This window comes from Platalea leucorodia (genome assembly GCF_965183815.1).
Source record: "Platalea leucorodia genome assembly, chromosome: 2".
NCBI lineage: Eukaryota > Metazoa > Chordata > Aves > Pelecaniformes > Threskiornithidae > Platalea > Platalea leucorodia.
In genome coordinates this window covers 1,803,854-1,827,007 of record NC_138824.1, presented here as the reverse complement: position 1 = coordinate 1,827,007, position 23,154 = coordinate 1,803,854, and the positions used below count along the sequence as shown (strand labels likewise).

The window sequence follows — 23,154 nt, the reverse complement described above, 5'->3', positions numbered from 1 at the left end:
AACTAACTGCTCTGTACAAGCTCTTGTTTTCCCAGTCTCACAAGGTGCAAGGCTTTATTGGAAAGGTTAATAAGCCACGTGGCTGCCTGCCCAAAACTTGATTAACTCAAAAACGTGTCCTGCGCTGAACCTGCCGTTGTTCTCATGTGATCTGTTTGTGTGGATTCAAAATGCTTTGCTGCAAATGTCCTGTAAACAAAACGGGGCAGGCAGCGTAACAGAGCTTTGCTCAGAACGACTGTCTGGCTCCTGGTGGCTCTGAGGTTGACTTTGTTCACTGCTTATAACTCCAGCCCCAACTGCTGCAGTCAGTTTGCTTGGCTTGTCATGTTTAATGACTGCTTCTGTAGGGAAAGCGTCAATTAAATCTTCCAACCATCTGACTCTTCCCTTCCAAAAAACCACTGCATCATTTTTCAGATCTAGACTCAACAGCCCGCAGTGAAATAAAGCTGTTAGCGGATGTTGGCACCTGCAGAAACTGCTCTTTTGGTGTTGCTGTAGCTGGATAATGCGGATGCTGCTTGCCCCACACAACTTTGGGGATTATCCGGAGCTGGAGTTGGCAATGTTCTAAAAGTGCTGGGCCAGGCTATTTTCTTCCCAAGTTAGGGGTTAATTATGGAGGTAGAAACTCAGCAGCGGCTGCGGTATCGGCAGTTTGAGGTGAGGTTTTGCTGATCATTTTATCGGTAATATCTTGCCTTTGCGCGGGGCGGTGGCTCCCGCTCCGTATGGCTTGCTGGGAGCTGCTGCCTTCCACAGACACCTCTTTCTGGATGCCGCGGCTCCCTGCCCCACGTTGCACCCCACGCAATCTGGCTGTGCGTGACTGGTGGCGCTCTGGGGACAGTGGCTTGGGGCTTGTAGTTGAGTTCACTTTGGGAAATGAGATATTTTGTCTGTCTGCCTTCCGCGCTGTCCGTCTGAACACGGCCTTTGCTTTGATGCAGGTATTTTGGACACTGCCATTGTGGATCGGGGAAGAAATGTCCTTTCCTGCTCTAGAGACGGCACCGCCCGCCTCTGGGACTGTGGGAAGTCCGCCTGTCTGGGTGTCATCGCCGACTGCGGCTCTCCTGTCAACGGCATTGCCGTGGGCACTGCCGACGACTCGCTGAACCTGGGCACGCCTGAAAAAGCTCCTAGTAGGGATCTTTCTTTTAAAATTCATCTTCGTTCCCCTGTCCCAAGCTGCTTAGGTTTGTCACCAATAATCCTGAGCGTGTGGCATGCTGCCGTGTGCCCTTGTACCACCTAGGGAAGGGGACTATGGTCACCAGAATAGAGCACTCCAGTCCTGCAGAAGAATTGGGCCTTATCAAGCAGTTTAAGTGATTAAGACTGGTGTCTCTTTGATTACTGGCCTGCCTTGCTGCATCTGGTGTCTTAGGGTATGGAGGAACGCTGTTAGAGGTTCAGCAGGGGCGATCCAAATTGTCAGGTTTTGGTACCATCAAGGCTTGTTGCGTACCCGCTGCTGGAATTAACTATTGTCCTTTTGTCAGGTGAACGTGAGATTGGGACAGAAGGGAAAATCCTGCTGCTGGCTCGAGAAGACAAGAAGCTTCAAGGAGTGGGACTGCAGAGCAGGCAGCCGGTAAGGAGTCTGAGACTATCAGAAGTACTTGCCTGGGAGAGTGCTCTGAGATGCTGCTATAAAATCGGCTCCAAGGTGTCAGTCATAGAATCATCAAATCGTTTAGGTTGGAAAAGACCTTTAAGATCACCAAGGCCAACTGTTAACCCAGCACTGCCAAGGCCACCACTAAACCATGGCCCCAAGCACCACATCTCCCTGGCTTTTAAATCCCCCCAGGGATGGGGACTCAGCCCCTGCCCTGGGCAGCCTGGGCCAGGCCCTGGCAGCCCTTTGGGGGAAGAAGTTTTTCCCCATACCCAACCCAACCCTGCCCTGGCGCAGCTTGAGGCCGTTCCCTCTCGTCCCATCGCTTGTTCCTGGGGAGCAGAGACCGACCCCCCCGGCTCCAGCCTCCTTTCAGGCCGTGGCAGAGAGCGATGAGGGCTCCCCTCAGCCTCCTCTTCTCCAGGCTGAGCCCCCCCAGCTCCCCCAGCCGCTCCTCCCCAGCCTTGTGCTCCAGCCCCTGCCCCAGCCTCGCTGCCCTGCTCTGGCCACGCTCCAGCCCCTCCATGGCCGCCTTGGGGTGCGGGGCCCAGCGCTGAGCACAGCATTCGAGGGGCGGCCTCACCAGTGCCCAGCGCAGGGGCACCATCCCTGCCCTGCTCCCGCTGGCCACACCAGTCCTGACACAAGCCAGGGTGCCACTGGCCCTCTTGGCCACCTGGGCACCCTGCTGGCTCGTGTCCAGCGGCTGTCGACCAGCACCCCCAGGCCCTTTCCCGCCGGGCAGCTCCCAGCCGCTCCTCCCCACGCCTGCAGCGGTGCCTGGGGTTGCTGTGCCCCCAGGGCAGGACCCGGCCCTGAGCCTTGCTGACCCTCACCCCGGGGCCTGGGCCCATCGCCCCGGCCTGGCCAGGGCCCTCTGCAGAGCCTCCTGCCCCCCAGCAGGTCCCTTTCTTTCCCTCGCTGCTGCAGCAGCCGCCCCTCGGTTTGTAAGCTGCCGTTCACGTGGCTGTGAAGAGCACTGGGCTGAGGAATTGAGCCAGGTTAAAGCTAACCTGGATGGGTGAACTTGTTAGTGTTAGTCCCCTTCCGTTCCCCTGGTGAGGTTCGCCACATGGCACAGAAAGGGACAGAACCAGGCTGGAGGCAGGGAAGAGCTGATTTGCCTGCCTTTGGCCGAGGTCCTACACTGCAGTGCTCTCCCCACGTATATTCTGCGGAGGAAACACTAAAACCTGGTGCAATAAAGGGATGCTTTCTCTCCTTCCTGCTGGCTAGGCTCGTATGCAGGGATTTGAGGAGTATCAATTGCTCACGGGTTGAACCCAGGTTTGGGGAAGACTATTTCAACAGTGGCCAGTAGATGTCATTGTGAAAGCAGGAGCTGCAGGCTGTCTCATCCAGCCGAGGTGTAAAGCTGCTGTTTATTCTGACGGGTGTTTTAATGAGAGTGTCAAAGGGGCTCAGGTGGCCACCAGTCCATCTCCCTCCTCTTAGTGAAGGAAAATGGAGTTGGGAGATCTCTGGTACTGAAGATTTTATCCGGACCATCCTGGGCAGTCGGACCAGAGCTCCCGATGATGGAGCAGATTGAACTGCTTGTGGCGAGTAAAAATTTGGGTGGAACAGATGTGCTCACCAAGGCTGGTCGGTGAGATGGCAAGGGCCCACCTGGCAAAAGCTCGCAGCCTCTGTGACGATGACTGCAGCTTTGGGAGGAAGGAGTTATCTTTGCCAACCTGCCGTGCAGCTCTGGTCCTGCTGCTCCGTGGGTGTCTGAAGATTAGTTCGAGCTCAGCGTCGGTTCGCTTGTCGCTGTGTGACACATCCTTTCAGACCCAGGAGCGTTCACTGATCGCGTTGTCTCTGCTGACTTGGCAAAACTGATCCTGGAGCATCGTTCTGCTCGCCTTGCAGCAGAGCTGAGGGGTTATTAACCTAGCTCTGGGTTTGGCAGTTTGTGCCATGACTCATGGAAACGACTGTACTGACTTCTAAATAAATTATTGCTTCCCTCTCCTGGGTCTCCTGTGTCCTCATCTGTGAGTGTCCGACACTTGAATTCATTCCTGTGTTCTCAGGTGTTCCTCTTCGTCGGATCTGATGCGTTCAACTGCTGCACATTCCTCTCGAGCACCTATATCCTAGCAGGGACTCAGGATGGGAACATTTATCAGCTGGATGTCAGAAACACAAAGTGAGTGCCTGGGGCTGCAAGTAGTTAAATGACAACTGGGTTTTTTGCCTGGGAAAGAGCCAGACTGGGGGTGCTGGCAGACATCGCCCCTTCGAAAGGGCGGATACAGCCCAAGCCGTGGCACCGTGAGCTTCTGAGCCTCTTGCAGACGTTTCTTTCTCTTGGGGAGCACCGGGGAGGATACTTCTCCTCAGGTCGGTGATCTAATGGGATGTTCTCTGGAAAGTGCCTCCTATAGGCACTTTCTATAGAGAAAGAGAGGAAAAAAAAGAGAAACTTTGTAAGACTGTAGGCTCTGTGCCGATTCCTTAGTTACTGAAAAGCTCTTCAGTCTAGATCTGTGACCAGGGGTGCTCTTGGCATAGCCTTGCCTTGCAGATTATTGCTGCTTTAATATATACATAAAAAATATGTTCATGTACTGTGCATATTATGTTATATATGAATATCTGTGTGATTATATATGATCTATGTATATATACATGTAGATAGATTTAGCAGAAAACTTCTGAACAACAGTATTCCTCCCAGCAAAAGCACAGCCCCGTCCTCTCCTTCACTGGTGAGACTTAAGCGTCTGTGTAGGATCCCAGCATTTACCCTGCTCCTCGTTCCAGCGTAGGACCGGAATGGAGCTGTCGCTGAGGGCAGGAGCCGCTCTAAGTTTGTTTTTAGGAGTGTCAAAGACGAGCTCTGAGCAGGGAGGCGTCCAGGTGGTGCTTTTGGCTGGGGGCTGGAGAGGTTGGCACCAAAGTTTGAAGAGGTTTTTCATGCTGGATGAGCTCCAAGCTTTTGTCTGTGTCTTGGTAAAGATAATCTCTGTCTGTAATCCAGCGTGGAGGCTTACTGGTGCTCACCTGCTAGCTAACTCCCTTGTTTCTGATCTTTTTTCCTAGCACTCCAATCCAGGTCATCCACAGATCAGGAGCACCGGTGCTTTCGCTGCTCCCGTACCGAGACGGATTTATTGCCAGCCAAGGTAACTCGAGTGCTGTGTTGTGCCAGTAGAAATTGTGTGATCGAATCGAGGAGTTTTGTGCTCTTTGGGTATCGCTCTCTTGCGTATGAGCGCTGGCTGGCTTGTAGAAGAGGGCCAGACAGTGTCCGTGGCAAAAAGGGGATGTAGTAGGAGCTGTATTACATGGATGCTTTTCGCCTTATGATTTCCACCCCCATCTCCCCCACGTTCCTCCAAAATGGGGCCTCCAAGGTGCATCTCAACCCTTAGAGTCTTTTCCCATCTCTCTGACATCCTCACAGCATGTTTCCCTCTTCCTGGGGCCTTCCTACTTTGTGATCAGGTGTTTCTGATAGACCTGTTAGTACCTGTTTGTAATTAAGAGCATGGCTTATCTCACTAATTGGCCAATGTTCCTTACTTGCTTGGTATCTGTTCTGCTCTGTGTAGGTGATGGAACCTGCTTTATCGTTCAGCAAGACCTTGATTATGTCCTCGATCTCACAGAAGCTGACTGCGACCCTGTGTACAAGGTAAGGAATACGGTGTATCGCCCAAGATAAAGGGTGTAGGGAAAGGTGATGCCAAGTAGCAGGCAGCTGCCTGTATCTCGGGATTTGGCAGCCTGCACAATAGGTTCCTTCACACAGTTGACTTTTAAGCTTATTTTTTTTCCCCTACCTGAATAATCTTAATATTTTGCATAAACAAATCCTCTGCGGTATATGCTGGCATTATCTCCATCATGCAGGAGCAAAACTGAGCAGCTTGGTTGTTGGAGTAGTTCTGGCAGTACGGTGTTTCTATAAAAAGCGTGAATTAATTGTGCTCGGAGGATCAGCGGGGTAAAACAACAGCCGGCAGCGCAGTGCTGCCGGTTTTCTCTTGTCCCCTGGTGACTCGAGACCAGAAAGTTGGTCTCGCTGTTGTGTTTCCAGATGCTGCGCTTGTGCAGATCAGGGAGCGTGAGCTGGCTTCCCTGGGCTCTCAGCCTGGTGGAAATTAGCTCTTGTTTTAACCCATTCCTGCGCCACGGTCCAGTTCTGCTCCTCCCAACCACCGCGCACCCTCAAGGTTAACACTCAGCCTCGCGTGGAGGCTGAGACTTGACCTGCACAACTCCTTGGCCTGAGCAAAACACGAAAAAAGTCATTTTTCCCTTTCGGACCTAACAGAATAACGCTTGTGTGAACGTTTACCTGCTCCCTAAGCTCCTGGTGAAACCTCGAGCTGTCCTTAAAAACCTGCTAATGCTGTCTCAGGAGACACCTGCCTCCTCTTCCCTCGGTGAAAGTCCAAAAGAAAAGCTGATCTCTCTCAATAAACACCTGAATTTTACTTTTAACTGTCACTTGAGAGAGAACTCTGCTTAAATACTGCTTTTTCTCCCTTTCTTTTTCAGGTAGCTTCTTGGGAGAAGCAAATTTACACATGCTGCAGAGACGGGATAGTGAGGAGATACCAACTTTCCGACCTTTAAGTGTTTGGATCGGCCGAATAGCGGAGAGATGCGTCAAAACAGCTCTTCCAAGCTTATTTTCCTGCACAGCGCGTTTGAAATGTGTATATAGACGTTTCTGAGGTATATAGACGTTTCTGAGGCTGTTGTGATGGCCAGGCTCTATACAGAGCTGTTTGGTGACAGGTAATATTTCTTACTATGACACAACTTTGATCGTTTTTAATGTGGAGAGCGGCTCTGGGGTGTTTAGACAGGATCTTGTGTTGCAACAATTTGGTTTTTTCACTGCTGAAAAACTGCTCTTTCTAGGGGTGGGAAGTAATAAAAATAAATTGGAGGGGGGGGAAAATACTAAAAATAAATTGGAGGGGGGGGAAAATACTAAAAATAAATTGGAGGGGGGGAAATACTAAAAATAAATTGAGGGGGGAAGTAATAAAAATAAATTGAGGGGGGAAGTAATAAAAATAAATTGGGGGGGGGAAGTAATAAAAATAAATTGGAGGTGGGGGCGATGAAGGCGATGGTACCGCAGTATGGACTGAAATAAAGCAACTGCTTTGATAACACCTGCGTGGTGTTTTCCAAGAAAACTCCTGTTTATAATAAAAAATAAAAATGAGAGGCGGTGGAGAGGGTGAGGGGGGCGGCGGGAGTGCGGAAGTGCGCGGGGAGAACTACAACTCCCATGGTGCCCCGCGCGGGAGCGACCGGAAGTGCCGCTCCGACGCGGTATCCATAGCAACGGAGGAGCGGGCCGCCATGGGGAAGGATTACTACGCCGTGCTGGAGCTGGGCCGCGGCGCCCGGGACGCCGACATCAAGAAGGCGTGAGGGGCTCTGGCCTTGTCGGGAGACCCCCGGGGCCTGCCGGGGTCGGGGAGCGGGCTGGGGGGCCGGGCGGTGCTGTTGGGAACGGGGGGCGGCCCTGTGCGTGGCTGCCGTTTGCCTCCCCCTGCTCCCCACAGCAGGGGCCTGAGGGCGGGAAAGGGCCTGGGAGAAGCTGTGAGGGAGCAGCCTGGGCCGGGGGTGTTCCAGCACCCCTGGGGCTGGCTGTGAGGCTGGGCTCTCCCCTCCTTTTCCCCTTCGTAGCTATCGGAAGCTGGCCTTGAAGAACCATCCTTTAAAATGCAAGGAGCCCTGGGCGCCAGAGAGGTTCAGGCAGCAGGCGGAGGCCTACGACGTCCTCAGCGACCGTAAGTGAGGAGACGGTTCTCTTCCACGGAGTTTAGGGGCAGGCGGGGCTGGACGGGGGGCGAAGCGTCTCTGCTCTGGCCGGAATTGCGCTGAGGTCCGAACCCCCAGCCCCCGGCGCACCCAGGGAGGTGGGATCAGCTCTGCGCCCTGCAGCCAGGCTGACTGCTGGCACCCATTCCTGCTTCCACCCCAGTTTGCTCTTCTCGAGGTGGCGGGGGAACCCCCTCTCCAGCCTCCCCCCAAGCAAAGCCTGGAGAGCGCGGCCATTCCCAACTCCTCCTTGTTCCCTAAGCCATGAAGAAAGGCATCTACGACAAATTTGGAGAAGAGGGTCTCAAAGGCGGCATCCCCTTGGAATTCGGTGACGACAACCCCTGGACCGTCGGCTACGTGTTTCACAACAACCCTGACAAAGTCTTCAAGGAGTTCTTTGGTGGAGACAACCCCTTTGCGGGTAGGCAGGGGGGCTCCGAGGGGTGGCCCCGGCCCCAGCTGTGGTTGCCGTGGTGCTGTGGCCACTGCCAGCTCTGAGTTTTAGGGGATGTTTGCCTGCCCAGCTACTCTCAGGTCCCTCTGGTGCTGTTGGTACCCGGTGCTTGGAGGTTGGAACCTGACTTCCCCCGGTTTCGGGTGGGTGAGAGGCCACATGTTCAGGCTGTTGGCTCTCCCCAGCTACCGCTGTGACCCTTTTCGTGGAGAATTCCCATCAAAAAGAGGGGTCAGGGTTACTGCTGTAAACATGTGAGCAAGATAAAAACCACTCCTGGAGAGAAACCGCTTCAGCTGGAGGAGGAAGGTGGTCCCGGGCAGAAGCAGACGGGAGGTTTCTGGGTGGTGTATGTGGGGTGCTCGGCTTCCATAAGGAGACCCCCTGATGAGGCCACCCCCCCTCTGCTCGCTGGTGCAGAGTTCTTCGCCGAGGACGGCTCGGAGTTGATCCTGCCCTTCGGAGGGCTGCGAGGACGAGGAGCGATGAAGCAAGACCCCCCGATCGTGCGGGATCTCTACCTCTCCCTTGAAGACCTTTTCTACGGCTGCACCAAGAAGATTAAGATCTCCCGCAGGGTAGGGGCAGCGGGGGTGACGGGGGAGCACGCCGTTTTCACCCTGGGCTGCGTCTCCTTTCTGCTCCGTGATCTGCCCCCCTCCTCTCCCTGTCCCAGTCTCCTCGTTCCAGCCCTGAGTTTCTCCTTCTCGATCTGATCCCGTTTGTACCCACAGCCGCCTCGCTGTGGAGCACGAGCTGTCCTCACCCTCTTTGCTGCCAGCTCGTATGCAGCTGGATGAGCCGTGCAGTTATAACCCTCCCTCCTTGGGCACCTCGGTGTCACAGATCCCCTCTCCCTGTTGTCCCTCAGGGGGATGATAGCCCTGCCGAGAAGGACTTGGGGGTGCTGGGGGATGGAAAGCTGGCCATGGGCCGGCAATGTGCGCTGGCAGCCCAGCAAGCCAAGCATCTCCTGGGCTGCATCCCCCGCAGCGTGGGCAGCGGGGCGAGGGAGGGGATTCTGCCCCTCTGCCCCGCTCTGGGGAGACCCCCTGGAGCCCCGCGTCCAGCCCGGGGGTCCTCAGCACGGGAAGGACATGGAGCTGTGGGAGCAGGGCCAGGGGAGGCCCCAGCGATGGTCCGAGGGTGGCCCAGCTCTGCTGTGAGGCCAGGCTGAGAGCTGGGGGGGTTCAGCCTGGGGAGGAGGAGGCTGCGGGCAGAGCTGATTGCGGCCTTGCCGTGCTTAACGGGGGCTTGTGAGAAAGGGGGGGACAGGCTTTTTAGCAGGGCCTGCTGCGACAGGACAAGGGGGGATGGTTTTAAACTGAAAGAGGGGAGATTCAGACTGGATGGAAGGAAGAAATTTTACACCTTGAGGGTGGTGAGACACTGGCCCAGGTTGCCCAGAGAGGTGGGAGATGCCCCATCCCTGGAAACATCCAAGGCCAGGCTGGACGGGGCTGTGAGCACCCTGATCTGGTGGAAGATGTCCCTGCCCATGGCAGGGGTGGGACTGGATGGGCTTGAAAGGTCCCCTCCACGCCAAACCCGTCGGTGATTCCATGACAGCCCGCTCAGGGGTGCCTGCCGTGTCCGCCACCGCAGGGTCATGATCCAGCCGGGGGCTCAGCGCTGCTGCAGACGGAGCCGGCCCCTGGTGCTGGCCGCTCTGATGACAGAGCGCAGCCGTGCTCCCCCCTGGTCCCGGTCTCACCTCTCCGGACAGGACCCAGCTCTTCTAATCCCCTCATCCACCCCCAGGTGATGAATGAAGACGGTTACACGAGCAGCATCAGAGACAAGATCCTAACGATCGACGTGCAGCCGGGCTGGAAGCAGGGCACCAGGATCACCTTCGAGAAGGAAGGAGACCAGGTAACCGCCCTGGCGTGAAGTTCTGGGCCTGGTTTCCTCGGGACCGACCGCGCGCCCTTTGCAGGTGTCCCATCGCTGAGGGCAGTCGGCGGCACAGCTGATGAGGCGATCCGGCGTTACTGTGCTCAGAAACACTCGAAGGAGCCCTTCCTGCCTGGATTTGCCTTAAGAGAGATAAAAAATAATAATTGGAAGGGATGGTTTTCTGCCTGGCATCAGCTTCGCGAAACCCAGTCTGATCTCCCTTGGCTCAGCAGGAGCCTTTTATCAAAGACTTCCTTCCTTTAAGAAAAACAATAATACTTTTCCCCTCTCCCCAGCCAGCTGAAAGCAGTGACAAAGGGACAAACATTTTTGTCGCCTTTCCCTGTGTAAAATCATTTTTTAAAAAAAAAACAAAGCCGTTTCCAGGTATCTTTGGTTTTTTTACCCCATTTACAATCATTTTCAAAAATCAAACCACTTCCAGGTTTCTTTATTTTTTTTTTTTTTTTTTTTCCTTCCTCGATTTTAGGGCCCAAACGTCATCCCGGCTGACATCACCTTTGTCGTCCAAGAGAAACTCCACCCGAGGTTTAAAAGAGCAAACGACAACCTCATTTACGTCGCCACCATCCCCTTGGGAAAGGTAAAGAGCCGAGCGAGGCGCCGGAGCCGGCCTCGGCTTCTCTTTGCCCTCCGGGGCTGCGAACGCGGCTCCGGGCCCCGCTTCCTCCCTTGCAGGCGCTGATCGGCTGCACGGTGGACGTCAGGACGCTGGACGGGCGGCTGCTCAACATCCCCGTCAACGACATCGTGGAGTGAGTGCCGCGGGGCGAAGGGGTGGGGGGCTCAGGTGCTCGGATGGGGCTTTTCTGCAGAGGAACGCAGGGAAAAAAAAACACCAAAAAAAGCCGCTCGGGAGCGCGCGTGGGGCTCTGCCCGTGGACACAGCGGGGCTCGGCGCCGTGGGCCCCGCGTCGGCATCGTCCCGCGCCTCCTCTCAGCCCCTTCCTTTGCTTTGCAGCCCCAAGTCCTGTAAAGTGGTGCCAGGGGAGGGGATGCCGCTGCTCCGGGACCCCCGGCGCAAGGGGGACCTCCTCATATATTTCAACATTTGCTTTCCCAAAAAGCTCACGCCCGACAAGAAAACGCTCTTGAAAAGCGCCCTCCTGTCCTAGGGGCCCAATAAAGCTCTGGCGCCAGCGCTGTCAGCGGGTAGGGGTTGTTCCCGGTACCCAGCACCCTAAACCGCGGCGCCCTTGAGGCTGTTTCCCTGGGACCGGGCTCCACCGCGCTTTCCCGACTCCTCCGGTGGCACCGCAGCCGAGCCGAGGGCGTTGGAGGATTTGGGGGGGGTTGGAGTACTCGCAGCTCGGCTCGTGCGGGGGAACAGCGATGGTTTGGGGGCGACTGCGCGCAGGGGGTGAGGGAAGGACCAAACCCAGCGACACGGGATCTGCTCAAAGCCTCGCTGCAGCTTTCCCCTTGGCGGGGGCTGGCAGCTGTGAAATCAGCGCCGCTAAAGCCCGTCCCCCATGGCGTGCGACACCCTGGGAAGCCAAACGCCTCTTTTGCTTTCAGAGAAGGCCTGGTTTGCCTTTTCCACCCCAGGGTCAGGAGAACGACCCTAAACCCCCCCCCCCCCCCCCCCCCCCCCCCAAAAAAAAAGGCAAGGGAGCCCTGCTGTGCTCAGACCCCATAGGGGCGGTTTATTGGAAGCGTCGGTAAGGAATAACAGGAATCGCCGCATCCCCCAGCCCTCAACTCGGTCCCACCTGCCCACACCCCTCGCCTTCTTCCCGCCGCTGCCGGGAAGTGCTGCTCTTCCCAGCTGGAAAAAAACCTAGAACCATTTTTTTTTCTTCCTCCCTAAACTTCTCTCTGGAAACCTCCCTTCTGCCACATTTCTCCGCAAACAGCATCGTTTCTCCTTCCTCATCGGGCTGGGAGCGTTCGGTGTCGCTGCTCCCCCCGCCGCTTCGGCAATTAATATAATTTACTCCTGTGACTCGCCAACGCTGACGAGAGGGACCAGGGTGGTGGGGGTCAGGACTGGGCCAGCGCCACGGCGCGCTGCAGCTGCTCGTAGGAGACGAACATCACCACGTTCCAGGAGCCCAGCCGCAGGAAGGAGGGGACGAACCTGTGCCGGGGAAAAGCAGCGCTGGAGGGGATGGCGCGGGGACGTCCCCGCGGTCCCCAAAGCCCCGGTGGTGGCACACGGGTCTGTGCCGGGCGATGCCGTGGCCTGAAGCGGAGCTGGTCCACCCTGGTGTCCACACGCGCCCCATCTTTGCGTCCCCAAACTCACCCCTTGTAGAAGCCGGCGAGGCCGTCCTGCATCAGCAGGGCCAGGAGGCAGCTGAGCACGTTCCGGTACTGCCCGGGGCCGGCGTTCATGTACCGCGTCTTCACCACGTCCACCGGCGACGCCACCACCGTGGCGCAGAAGCCGGCGCCGAAGGCGGCTACGAAGTGGCAGGGGACGTTGTCTGCGGGGCAGAGCCGGGGGGGGGTGAGGGTCGCGGGGACGGGGACGGCGCCTGGCTGCGTCCCCTCCCGCGCCGGCCTCACCTGTCATCAGCTGCGCCCGCAGCAGCGTGTCCTTGATGAGGTCATAGGTGACGAGCTCCCCGCAGTTGATGATGGCGTTGCGGGCGATGTTGGGCAGCGTCCCTGTGCGGGAGGGGGGTGGCGGTCACGTCCCCTCCTGGAGCATCCTGGATGGGTGCCCCAGCCCTGCTCTCCCTGTCCCCATTCCCATTCCATCCCTGTTCCAGCCTCCATTCCCCTCCGCATCCCCCATCCCTGTCCCCTTCCTCACCCCCATTCTCATTTCTGTTCCCATTTCCATCCCCGTTCCCTTCCCCTTCCTAATCCCCATTTCTGTTCCCATTTCCATTCCTATTCCCATCCCAGTTCCCTTCCTCATCCCCATTCTCATTTCTGTTCCCATTTACATTCCTATTCCCATTCCATCCCTGTCCCCTTCCTCATTCCTATCCCCATTCCCATTTCTGTTTCCATTTACATTCCTATTCCTATCCCATCCCTGTCCCCTTCCTCATCCCCATCTGTTTTCCATTTCAATTCCTATTCCCATCCCAGTTCCCTTCCTCATCCCCATCCCTGTTCCCACCCCATCCCTGTCCCCATTCCCCTATCCATCCCAATCCCCCTTCCCATCCATCCCTACCTCTCCAGAGCCCGCGTATGCCCTCCTCCCTGGCGATGGTGCGGTAGGCGTCCACGGTGCCGCTGTACCGACGGGCACCGTCTGCCAGCGCCGTTGGCCTGGAACCGAACCTTGACCACGTCGGTGGGTTGGGCGCACGTCACCGCCACCGCCCCGGTGGTGCAGCCCGCCAACAGCCGCGCTGCCAGCCCTGTGCCTGGAGAGGGCAGGCGCTGGGACCCCCGGCCGTGCGGGGACCCCCGGCCGTGTGGGGACCTTCGGCTGTGCGGGAACCCCTGGATGTGCAGGGACCCCCGGCTGTGTGGGGACCTTCGGCTGTGCGGGAACCCCCGGCTGTGCAGGGACCCCCGGCTGTGTGGGGACCTTCGGCTGTGCAGGAACCCCTGGATGTGCGGGGACCCCCAGCCGTGTGGGGACCTTCGGCTGTGCGGGAACCCCCGGCTGTGCGGGGACCCCCGGCCGTGTGGGGACCTTCGGCTGTGCGGGAACCCCCGGCCGTGCGGGGACCCCCGGCCGTGTGGGGACCTTCGGCTGTGCGGGAACCCCCGGCTGTGCGGGGACACCCAGCCATGTGGGGACCTTCGGCTGTGCGGGAACCCCCAGCTGTGCAGGGACCCCTGGCCGTGTGGGGACCTTCGGCTCTGCGGGAACCCCTGGATGTGCGGGGACCCCTGGTCATGTGGGGACCTTCGGCTGTGCGGGAACCCCTGGCTGTGCAGGGACCCCCGGCCGTGTGGGGACCTTCGGCTGTGCGGGAACCCCTGGATGTGCGGGGACCCCTGGTCATGTGGGGACCTTCGGCTGTGTGGGAACCCCTGGCTGTGCGGGGACCCCCGGCCGTGTGGGGACCTTCGGCTGTGCGGGGACCCCCCGGCTGTGCGGGGACCCCCGGCCGTGTGGGGACCTTCGGCTGTGCGGGAACCCCCGGCTGTGCGGGGACCCCCGGCCGTGTGGGGACCTTCGGCTGTGCGGGAACCCCTGGATGTGCGGGGACACCCAGCCATGTGGGGACCTTCGGGTGTGCAGGGACCCAGCGGCGAGTGGCTTGGGGTGGGGGGTGCTTTGTGGAGGGTGCATTTTGGGGTGGTTGTGCACGTCAGGGTGGGTTGTTCACCCCAGGCTGGGTTGTTTCCCGTCGGGTTGGGCCGTGTCCCTCCAAGCGAGGGCTTGTGCAGGACGGGGGTTGCGCAGGGACGGGGGTCTGACCGCCTGAACACTCACTCTCGGCACCCTTGGGGGTGTAGAGCTGCTTCACCGAGTCGTACAGCCCGATGCGGATGGAGGCGAAGCTCATCTGCCGCTGCAGCCCGGCCGCCAGCCCGCTGTAGAGGCTGCGGGGTCCCTCTGTCCGCACCATGGTGCTCAGCGTCCCCAAAACACCCCGGTATTCCACGGTGCCGGTGCTCCGGGGGATCCGCACCTCGCCTTGGATCTGTGGGATGCCGACCGCGTCACCCTGCCCTCCATCCACCTACCTCCCCCCCCCCCCAAAACCGCTGCCGGCTCTGGGGTCCCGCTGTTGCGGGGTGTTCCCTCTGCCCGTGGGATTTCGGGGGGCCCGGCGGGGTCGTACCTGCAGCCGCACTTTGGCGGTGTCCAGGGGGAAGGTGCAGAGGTCGGCGATGCAGGCGGCCATCCCCGCGCTGACGAACTTCACGGCGGCTGTCGGGGGCACCTCGGGGGGCTTCAGGCCCACCATTGTGGCGGAGGGGCTGGAAGGAAAGAGGGGGGCGGTCGGGACGCTGTGTCGGACGGGGCTTCCAGGCGGTGGCCGGTTTGGGGACAGAGGTGACGATGGGCCATGGTGGCTCTGGCTGGCTTCGGACAAACCCGAAAGCCAAATTCTGCCCCCTTTCCTCACCTGCATCCCTGGGGAAACTGAGGCACGGGGCTTCCTCGCCGCCAACGCCCACCCCTCCCTCCCACCCAGGCCGAAACGGGGGTGCGCGGTGAAAGCCTCTCCCCCACGGTGGCCTGCCCGGGGCCGGGTCCCCCTGGCCTTACCGTGGGGACCTCGGCACCGCGTCCCGGCTCCTGCCTTACACCCCTCTCCGTGCGGCCATCGCCCTCAGGGCCGGCGCCTTGGCCCCCCCTTATATCGCACCCGGGGGGGGACGGGGACGCTCCGGTGGCCGCGGGGATCGGGTGACAGCGAAACCCCGCTGGCATTTGAGCCGATGAGAGCGGGGCCGCCCAGCACCCGTGACGGGGTGGCTGGGTTTCAGCCCTCTGCTCCCCCACCCAGCCCGCCCGCACCCACCGCAGCAAAGCCGTGGGGCGGCAGCACCCGACAACGCGGTCCTGCCCGTTTGGTGGCCGCTGGGACCTCGGGTTTTGGGGTTTTTTTTTAGCCCAAATGCGCTTGGGAAGGACGAGATGCAGAAAACGCTTGCCCAAGGCTTTAAGTAGAGCGGTTCGGAGGCAGAGCAGCGCCGAGCGCTCCCCGCTTTGCCCCTGGCATGGCCCACGCAGCCGTAATTCATCCCGGGCAGCTGCCGAGCTTGTTTACCGGCGGGCTTTCCTCCGCGTGGTGTAACGTGCCCCCCGCGCTCACGTGGAGCAGCTCGGCGGTAAATCCCTCCCGTGTTCCCGCGATGGAAACCACGGTGCCCTTTTGAGCGTGGCCGTGCCCTGGGTCTGCGGCCGAGGCAAAGGCGCTGCCGGGAGCGTGTGGCCGGCAGGAGCAGGGCAGGGATGGTCCCCCTGCGCTGGGCACTGGTGAGGCCGCCCCTCGAATGCTGTGCTCAGCGCTGGGCCCCGCACCCCAAGGCGGCCATGGAGGGGCTGGAGCGTGGCCAGAGCAGGGCAGCGAGGCTGGGGCAGGGGCTGGAGCACAAGGCTGGGGAGGAGCGGCTGGGGGAGCTGGGGGGGCTGAGCCTGGAGAAGAGGAGGCTGAGGGGAGCCCTCATCGCTCTCTGCAACGGCCTGAAAGGGGGCTGGAGCCGGGGGGGTCGGTCTCTGCTCCCCAGGAACAAGCGCTGGGACGAGAGGGAACGGCCTCAAGCTGCGCCAGGGCAGGGTTGGGTTGGGTATGGGGAAAAACTTCTTCCCCCAAAGGGCTGTCAGGGCCTGGCCCAGGCTGCCCAGGGCAGGGGCTGAGTCCCCATCCCTGGGGGGATTTAAAAGCCGGGGAGATGTGGGGCTTGGGGCCATGGTTTAGTGGTGGCCTTGGCAGCGCTGGGTTAACGGTTGGACTCGATGATCTTAAGGGTCTTTTCCAACCTTAACGATTCTGTGATTCTGTGGTTCTCGCCTCGTGCGTGAGCACGCAGGAGGGATGTGGAGCCGGTCTGACACCCTGAAGCCACCTTTGCTCCGCTGATCGGGCTCAAGGCAGAAGCTCATCTGGTGCTCGGCCCTGACCCCCTCTCCAGCTGGCTGCCGTCTTGGTTTCCGTGCTCCTTCGCTGACCTAAACGCAAGGGGAAGAAGCCATTTCCCTCACACCCAAGATATAACCCTGGGGACAACACTGTCACCTCTTCTGTCACCATGTTCCCAACCCAGACAGGTTTTTTTCGGGATGCCACCGGGATCAGCAGCAGGAGAAGGAGGCGCACGCATCGCTCCCGTTGTCCAGCCTGCCCTGGCTTGCGGGAGGCTCGGAGCCGCGCAGGCAGCACGCGGGCAATCCAGGCAAACCAAACCTGCGGAGGGGATGCCGACGCTTTGGTTCCTTAAATCCTGAATTCTAACGCTGTCCTCCGCCGCCCGCGACTGGCGGCTCTTGGGGGAAGGAGTCCCCTCCAGGTGCCAACGCCAGGCTCCCGCCCTGGCCGCGGGACGCTTCGCACCCGACGACAAGAAACCAGGGGAATTTTATTGAAAGACAAACACCGGAGAGCGGTACAAAAATAACTTCGCTCGGTTTGCATCAAAGTCCATTACCAGAAAAGTACCCGATGTGAAAATATACAAAAATAATTTAGAAAAGTTTCATATTTCTAGCGAAACCCTTTTGTACAGACATCAGTATTTTACAGTATCCTTGCTGTATTTACATACCTTCCTCTAGAATCGGAACATGATGGTACCCACCCCCTATTTTTGAAAGGCCGCTGGCGAGGGAGCTTCTTCCCTCCCCATCCGCAGCACACGGCGGCAGGGAGGCAACGGTTCTCCGCTTGCCGCTGGGACGGCCAAGTTCTCATGTTCTCCATCCTTTGGTTGAAGAAAAAGGAGCTGTCTCAAATCGCGATGCTTGGTGTTTACTCAAAACAACAAAAAAAAGGTTAATTAGAGAAACACCCCGTGAATAAATCCCCAAAATGGAGTAGCTGGAGAGCAGGTAACAGCTCAGCGGTTACCCGAAGCGGTGGGTCTCATCGGGGACCTGCCCTGGCAAGACACGCGGTCGCTCAGCTCCCCCTCTACGTCCCTCTAACCGGACGCCAATTAGGCTAATTAAAAATCCGAGCCTGAAACCTGCAGCTTCCATCGCCTCTTCCCTGGAGGACCCGGCCCTTGCCGAGGCGTCGGGCCGCGGCTCGGGAAGCAGCCACCGCGGACGGCCTCTCGCCGGCGCTATTCCTTCTTGGAGAGCTGAGCGGAGAAGATCCTGGCGATTCTTTTGGTTTCCTCTTCCGAGAGATGGGCGGCGGGCCTGGGGCGATGCGGCCTGCGGTAGGGGATGCCCCTCGGCACGGCTCCGCTTCTGCTCTGCCGAGAGAAGGAGGAAGGCGTTAGAGCCCCGCCAGCGCTGCCCCGCGCCTGGTTGCTGATCGCGGCAAACCGCAGGGTCGTGCCGCCTGCGAGAAGCTGGATACACAGGGAAAAGAAAAGCCCTCGTGATGTGTTTTCTGTTGCTCACTGCTTCTCCTCTTGTTCCGCACACAGAGGCAACTGTTTGGAAAAAAAAAACCCTGTTTGTTCCAACTGTTTGGAAGAAAAACCCCACGGTGGTGAAATATTTCCCTGCTCGACACAATGCTAGCTGCTGCAATGCTCTTCTTCCTCAGCGCTGCAGAAAGCAAAAGCTGAAGGGCAAAACGAGAAAGGTCCAAACCACAGAGCTTTGCTCTGGCGAGCGAACTCTGCACTCGTGAACGCCTGCCCTCCGCCAAAGTCGTCTTCCACGAAGCCAAAAGCACTACGCCAGCGTGGTCACCGGGCTCCGACTCTGAATTTTGCTTTTCAGTTATTATTTTAATTCGCGGAACCCCAAAAACCAACCCACCTCGCAATGGAGAGGCAAGGCTCCTACGCAACAAATCCAAGGCTGCTGACAAATCCGAGCGGCCAGTCCCGGTTACCCGCAGGAAGCCCTGCAGCAGCCCACGAGATAAAAACCCATCGTTTGAAGGATTTTAACATCAGCCTCGGTTTGCACGCATCCTCCCAGCAGCCAGGCTTTCTCCCAGATGTTACAGCAGCATGAAAGACGGGTAATTTCAGCGTACAAAGAAAATCGCCTTTCTCCCCGCGTGGTTTAGAGCCAGGTCATGCCCGCAAAGCACCGAGAGATCCGGCTTCGGCTGCCTTCGGAGGCAGCTCATGAGCTGCGGAGCCAGGAACGGCTCCTGGCGAGCGGGGTGTGATTCGGAAAGCCGATACGCCGGTCCGGCCTTTCACCTGCATCGCTGAGCTGCTTCTCCGTCCCAGCCGGGCTCAGCCTCGCGGTGAAAAGGTCTCCCGAGGTGATCGGCTCCCTCCCGGGAGAAACGGCGCCAGGATCCTGTTCCTGTGCGCTCCCTGCTTTGCCGTGCAGCGTTTGGGGAGGGAAACGGGGTTTTTTAGGAATAAGTGGGTTTGGAGATTTCCTGGGTTGGGTTACGCGCGCTCAGGGGACGAGCACACTGAGGTTTAGCCCTGCAACAGCATCGCTGGTGAAGACCCTTACGGGAAAACACCCTGTAGGTAAAAAACACCTCCTGATCTACACGCCCTGGGTGTACTTGTGTTCGCACAGGAGGCTAACTGTAAGTTAATTTAACATCAGCTACAATTTATGCAAACAGACAAGACCAAGAGAGGCGGGAACCACAGGCCCCGATTCCCTAAAGGATGATTTTTCAGCCTGCTGCTGCGCAGCCAGACTCGGGAGACAGACGGCTCAACGCTCACAAAGACGATGGGTTTGGTCGCTGGCTGGTTGGTTAATAAAAAGGGTGACAAGGGTGGGAAGAGCTCGCGCGGTTTTATGTCCAACAGCGCAGAAAAGGCTTACGACAAGCTAACGGTGAATTCCTGTACCCTAAATACCCAGTTTCCTACGGCTAACGGTGTAAATTACGTGAAAAGACTTCAAACTGTATCCAGGAAAATAGCTTTGGCTTATAACACTTTAAAACACTGCCTGTTTTTATCGCACTGAAAAAAACATACGTTCATGAGAATGCTTGCTTTCTTTTTCTTTCTCCTTAATGCCGCTCCAGGATGATCTTTCCTAAACCAAAACGGAAGAAGCCGAGAGAGATGAAACGCAGACCCGGCAACATTAGAAGCTTAAAAACCAGCAGAGAGAGAAGCTTGCTGGCCAAACCACCTCCCTTTGGCAGCGTGGTCTGCTCCAGGCCGTCCGCAGAAGACCAGGTCAGTACCTTATTCTTCCCACGCTGTTTTCTGTGCCAACTGTCTAAGAAACAGTTGAGACTTTAGCGTTGGCTGGAGACGGATGGCCACCAGCTCGCGCTGGCTCGGTGCTGGTCCCTGTCTCTGTCCGGCAGTCGTAAGCAGTTCATAGAGAAAAACGTTCAACGGGAAAGCTCAGCAGGCTGGCGAAAGGCTCCTGGTTTTAGCGCATCAAGCGGCGTTCGCTTCTGGCCGCCGGTTTTATGTATTTGCAAAGAATTGGTGCGGACCGCCCTACGCCTCGGCGCGGGAAGGTCTGTAACTGGAACAAAACCAGGAGAAGAAGGAAATTCTGGCTCTTAAAATGCAACACGCTGGCCAAACGGCAGCTAGACAACCCCGCGCCGCTTCTCTGCGCTGGCGCTGTACTTCAGAAACTCCCCTTCCCTTCCAGTTGCGAGGAAGCTGTTTGTCCTCGGACGAGCGCCCTGTTCTACCCCGGAGGAGGCTGCACCGCTGACGTACCTACAAAAGATTGTTTGCAGGGCTACGGGCACGGGAAAGGCTTGCAGGACCTACCTGCAACATTAAAGCAGAAGCAGGTTTACGCTGTAGCAATGGTTCTCTATCGAATTCCCCAAATCATGCAATTAACCCTATTTCGAGGGTCATGAAACCGCGCTTCTACCTCTCACAATTCCCCTCTCACTTGGGCTATACACGTTTCCGCAGAAATTAAAGGACTGCGCTAACCCAGTGACCCAAAACAGCTGTAAAATCATCTCGCCCTGCTTGTGAGAAATTTTAAATTTGATTCTAAAGGAGAAATTCAAAGAGATTTTCTCCTTTGTTCTTAGAGTTCACAAGCCAGAGGTGCCACAGGACTTCTCCTGCCCCAGGTGAAGCCAGGGCCACGTCACAGAGCTGTTCCCCATCCGCTCTGGTCGGCCCGAGAGGCTGCCGCAGAAAACGCTGCCCCTCGCGCACGTTTTGCCCTCGGTGCAATCACGTACCCCGAAAGAGCGCTGTACTCTACAAGCGAAAACGCGACAGAAGAGCAGGTGCCTGCTGCTGTTAGATGACACCGCGGCTGGACAGCCGTCCGTACGCTCCCGACTGTCCGTACACGAGGTGCGCCTGGAAAACAAACCACCTGCAGGCTGTTTCAGATAGAAGCCGCTTAAAATACTCCTCCTCTGATGTTCACGCCGCCGTGCCCATCTGCAGCCATGCAGAGGTGTCAAAATGCACGTTTCTATCCCCAGGACCTTCCTAAAAACGAACGTCCAGCGGTAGGGAAGGTTTAGCAGCTCTTCTGGCTGCTATTCGACACGCACAGGTGTGAACCAAACCGCGCCAAGCCGAAAAGCGCAGGTAACGCTCCCCGCTCGCACGGGTGGTCAGCAGCCTCGCAAAATTACATTTGCGGGTTTAGCTTCACCCCCGGTTTTGGGATACGGCTACAGGGAAGAGCTACGCTGCTACACTCACCTCTGTATAAAGCTGTTTTTCTTTAAAATATGCAAATTCCTCGCACATGTAACATTTAGCAAGGCGTTCTAGCCTCAACGCTGCATTTTTAAGATGCTCCTTTGATATATCAACGGGACAGGTTTAAATACTCAAGAGTTTTAACCTTCTGCATAGTTTCTAGAGCACACATCTGAAACGACGTGTTTACGCCGTTCCTCGCCTCCGAAACAGGCTTTGCCAGTTCGGGCTACGACCCGAGCGCAAGCAGGGCTTCTCCTGCCGCGCTCCCTCCCTGTCTCCAAGCCAACGCAGTCGCAGACCCCGAGCATCTGCCGCTCGGCCACGAAGCACGCAGGCTGAATCAGAAAGAGGCAAGAGGAAAGAGGATTTAGGCACAGAAGAGCACGCTTCACTCTTCTTTTTATAGAAACGGCAGCGATACGGCGGGACACTTAAACCAGCCGAGGATTATCCGATTGCTGTGTGCCAGGGATGGGAGTACAGCAAACACATTTGTTGGCATTTTATAGGTCTTGGGGGGGGGGGGCTTATTTCAAGGTCAAAGAATTCCGGTAACCGAGGCGGAGAAATGTCTCAGGCCCGTGGTGCGGCGAGCCTGATGGCTAATTTTGTTCGTGCAGTGACGAAGGAGTGAAACCAGATCTGTGTTAATAGGCTACAACCTACTCCTGGAGTGACCTTGCACCTACTTCTGCTTTCGGAAAAGGTTTCCATCAAATCGCGGACCGCAGCCAGCACTCCGAAACGGACCCGAAGAACACAGCCAGCTTTTCTGCTTTTTCTGATCGTGAAAATGAGAGAGGAGGTCAGCGTTTCTGTTCAGCGGGTTAGGGGGACAAATGCAGTAAGTGAAAGCCTTAGCTCTGTTCTCTGGGTAAGCGGAGTAAGGAAAAAGAGGAGCTTTAGTGGCTGCGACTGGAACGGGAGCAGATCAAGAAGCAGCATTACAACCAAGAAAGGATGCTCGGAGCGTTGCCAACCATCTGCATCTTCAGAACAGAGAAAAGCCTGTTATTCTGAATCGGCCTAAAACTGCGTTATAAAAGTGTTATTTCTAATTTACACTGAAGGTAAATCTATGTATATAAAATACTAATTATCCAGAGTAAAACTGGTTTCTGTATAAGTTTCTTATCCTTTTGGAATATTCATAGAGGTGAGGGGGGAAAAAAAATCAAGATATTTTAAGGAAAAGTTTAACAACTCTCCAATTTTTTAAATACTTCCTCCTGCCCCACAAAAACCCAGCTTCGTTACCAGCAGGCCGGGCCAACTCTGACCGGCAGCAAGCCGTAACATCGGTTTCCCAGCCGGCATCCCATTGGAATCACGTTTGAATGTTTTAACTCCAGCAGACGATTGCCCCAAACCCTAACCAGAAGCAGTGCTGCAGTGCCCTCTGTGTGAAACAACGCACCTAGAGAGGTTATTTTGCCCTGAAAAATCAGAAATAGTATATAAAATAACACGGAATATATGAACGTAGTAAAGGGAAGGAGAAGGGAGACCAGGGGCAACAGTCAGAAATAAGATTTGGATACTAATCTGGGCCTCCTACACAATGGCTCTGACTCTTTTAAAAAAAGAGTTGTAGCTTTACAGTAAATCCGATCCGATGTTGGATGCTGTTAAGTTTAGCCACAAACCTGGATAATTTTCCCTAAGTTGTATCAGGAATGGCCTGGAAAAGGACTGAGAGGAGAAAAGCGCAAAGCTGCTCGCCGAACTTGAGAAGCAGCAGAAGTTGAACCGGGACCGCTGGCTCAGACAGGGCAGCGGGGACCAGCGTGGAAGAGGAGAGCTGGGAAGGAGCTCAAGAACTGGAAGCCCGAGGCTGATGTAATGGAGAAAAAAGGCCAAAAAAAGTTTAGATTTCGTGAGGCTCTGCAAAACTCAGGTCCCTGGAAGGCAACCACAGCATCCAGGCTGAGGCCTGAGCCGCTGCAGCACCTTCTCAGACCCCCACGGCCTCGCAGCAGGAGCTGTGACGACCCTTTTGTCTCAAAACGCTGCCAGCTCCTCTGACACGACTGCCCGCTTCACCTTCCGGCCGCTTCCTCGTCATTTTGCGCAGGAAGGCGGGGAAAGCAGGGAGTCAGACGGGACGGGGAGAGGCGGCAGGAACGCTCGGGAGGCCAGGAGCGACGTTTGCCAGCTGCCGCGTGAGCGAGAGGGGGCTGCTGATCTTCGGGCGAGAACAGCTCGCGTTTCA

The 23,154-nt window shown here is 57.2% G+C and overlaps 3 protein-coding genes across 5 annotated transcripts in view; 2 read left to right on the top strand and 1 right to left on the bottom strand.

Annotated features, from left to right (window-relative positions):
- Nucleotides 1-6,512, top strand: part of PAAF1 (proteasomal ATPase associated factor 1) — a 14,894-nt gene extending 8,382 nt beyond the window's left edge. Inside the window, exons 7-12 of the mRNA XM_082304823.1 lie at nt 954-1,148; nt 1,509-1,600; nt 3,667-3,782; nt 4,679-4,761; nt 5,191-5,273; nt 6,143-6,512. Of these exons, the coding sequence (XP_082160949.1) occupies nt 954-1,148; nt 1,509-1,600; nt 3,667-3,782; nt 4,679-4,761; nt 5,191-5,273; nt 6,143-6,220 (647 nt within the window). The 3' untranslated portion in view covers nt 6,221-6,512. The remainder of the gene's footprint in view (nt 1-953; nt 1,149-1,508; nt 1,601-3,666; nt 3,783-4,678; nt 4,762-5,190; nt 5,274-6,142) is intronic.
- On the top strand, nt 6,295-23,154 carry DNAJB13 (DnaJ heat shock protein family (Hsp40) member B13). 3 transcript variants are annotated; one of them, XM_082304824.1, is made up of 9 exons: nt 6,295-6,385; nt 7,295-7,398; nt 7,692-7,853; nt 8,307-8,464; nt 9,648-9,761; nt 10,276-10,389; nt 10,485-10,561; nt 19,313-19,469; nt 19,903-23,154. In XM_082304824.1, exons 1-9 carry the CDS (start codon nt 6,351-6,353, stop codon nt 19,966-19,968), a joined length of 987 nt encoding a protein of 328 aa, XP_082160950.1. In that variant the 5' UTR covers nt 6,295-6,350; the 3' UTR covers nt 19,969-23,154. The 3 variants fall into 3 exon arrangements, with proteins under 3 accessions (XP_082160950.1, XP_082160951.1, XP_082160952.1); XM_082304825.1 differs by lacking the exons at nt 19,313-19,469; nt 19,903-23,154 and adding an exon at nt 10,768-11,292; XM_082304826.1 differs by lacking the exon at nt 6,295-6,385 and having other exon boundaries at nt 7,370-7,398; nt 7,593-7,853; nt 19,313-23,154.
- On the bottom strand, nt 11,428-15,157 carry LOC309586689 (putative mitochondrial transporter UCP3). The gene is given in 7 exon segments (XM_082303981.1): nt 11,428-11,886; nt 12,055-12,235; nt 12,318-12,419; nt 12,940-13,030; nt 13,032-13,135; nt 14,161-14,371; nt 14,513-15,157. Coding segments are annotated over 7 exon segments (1,080 nt in total). The 5' UTR covers nt 14,807-15,157; the 3' UTR covers nt 11,428-11,789.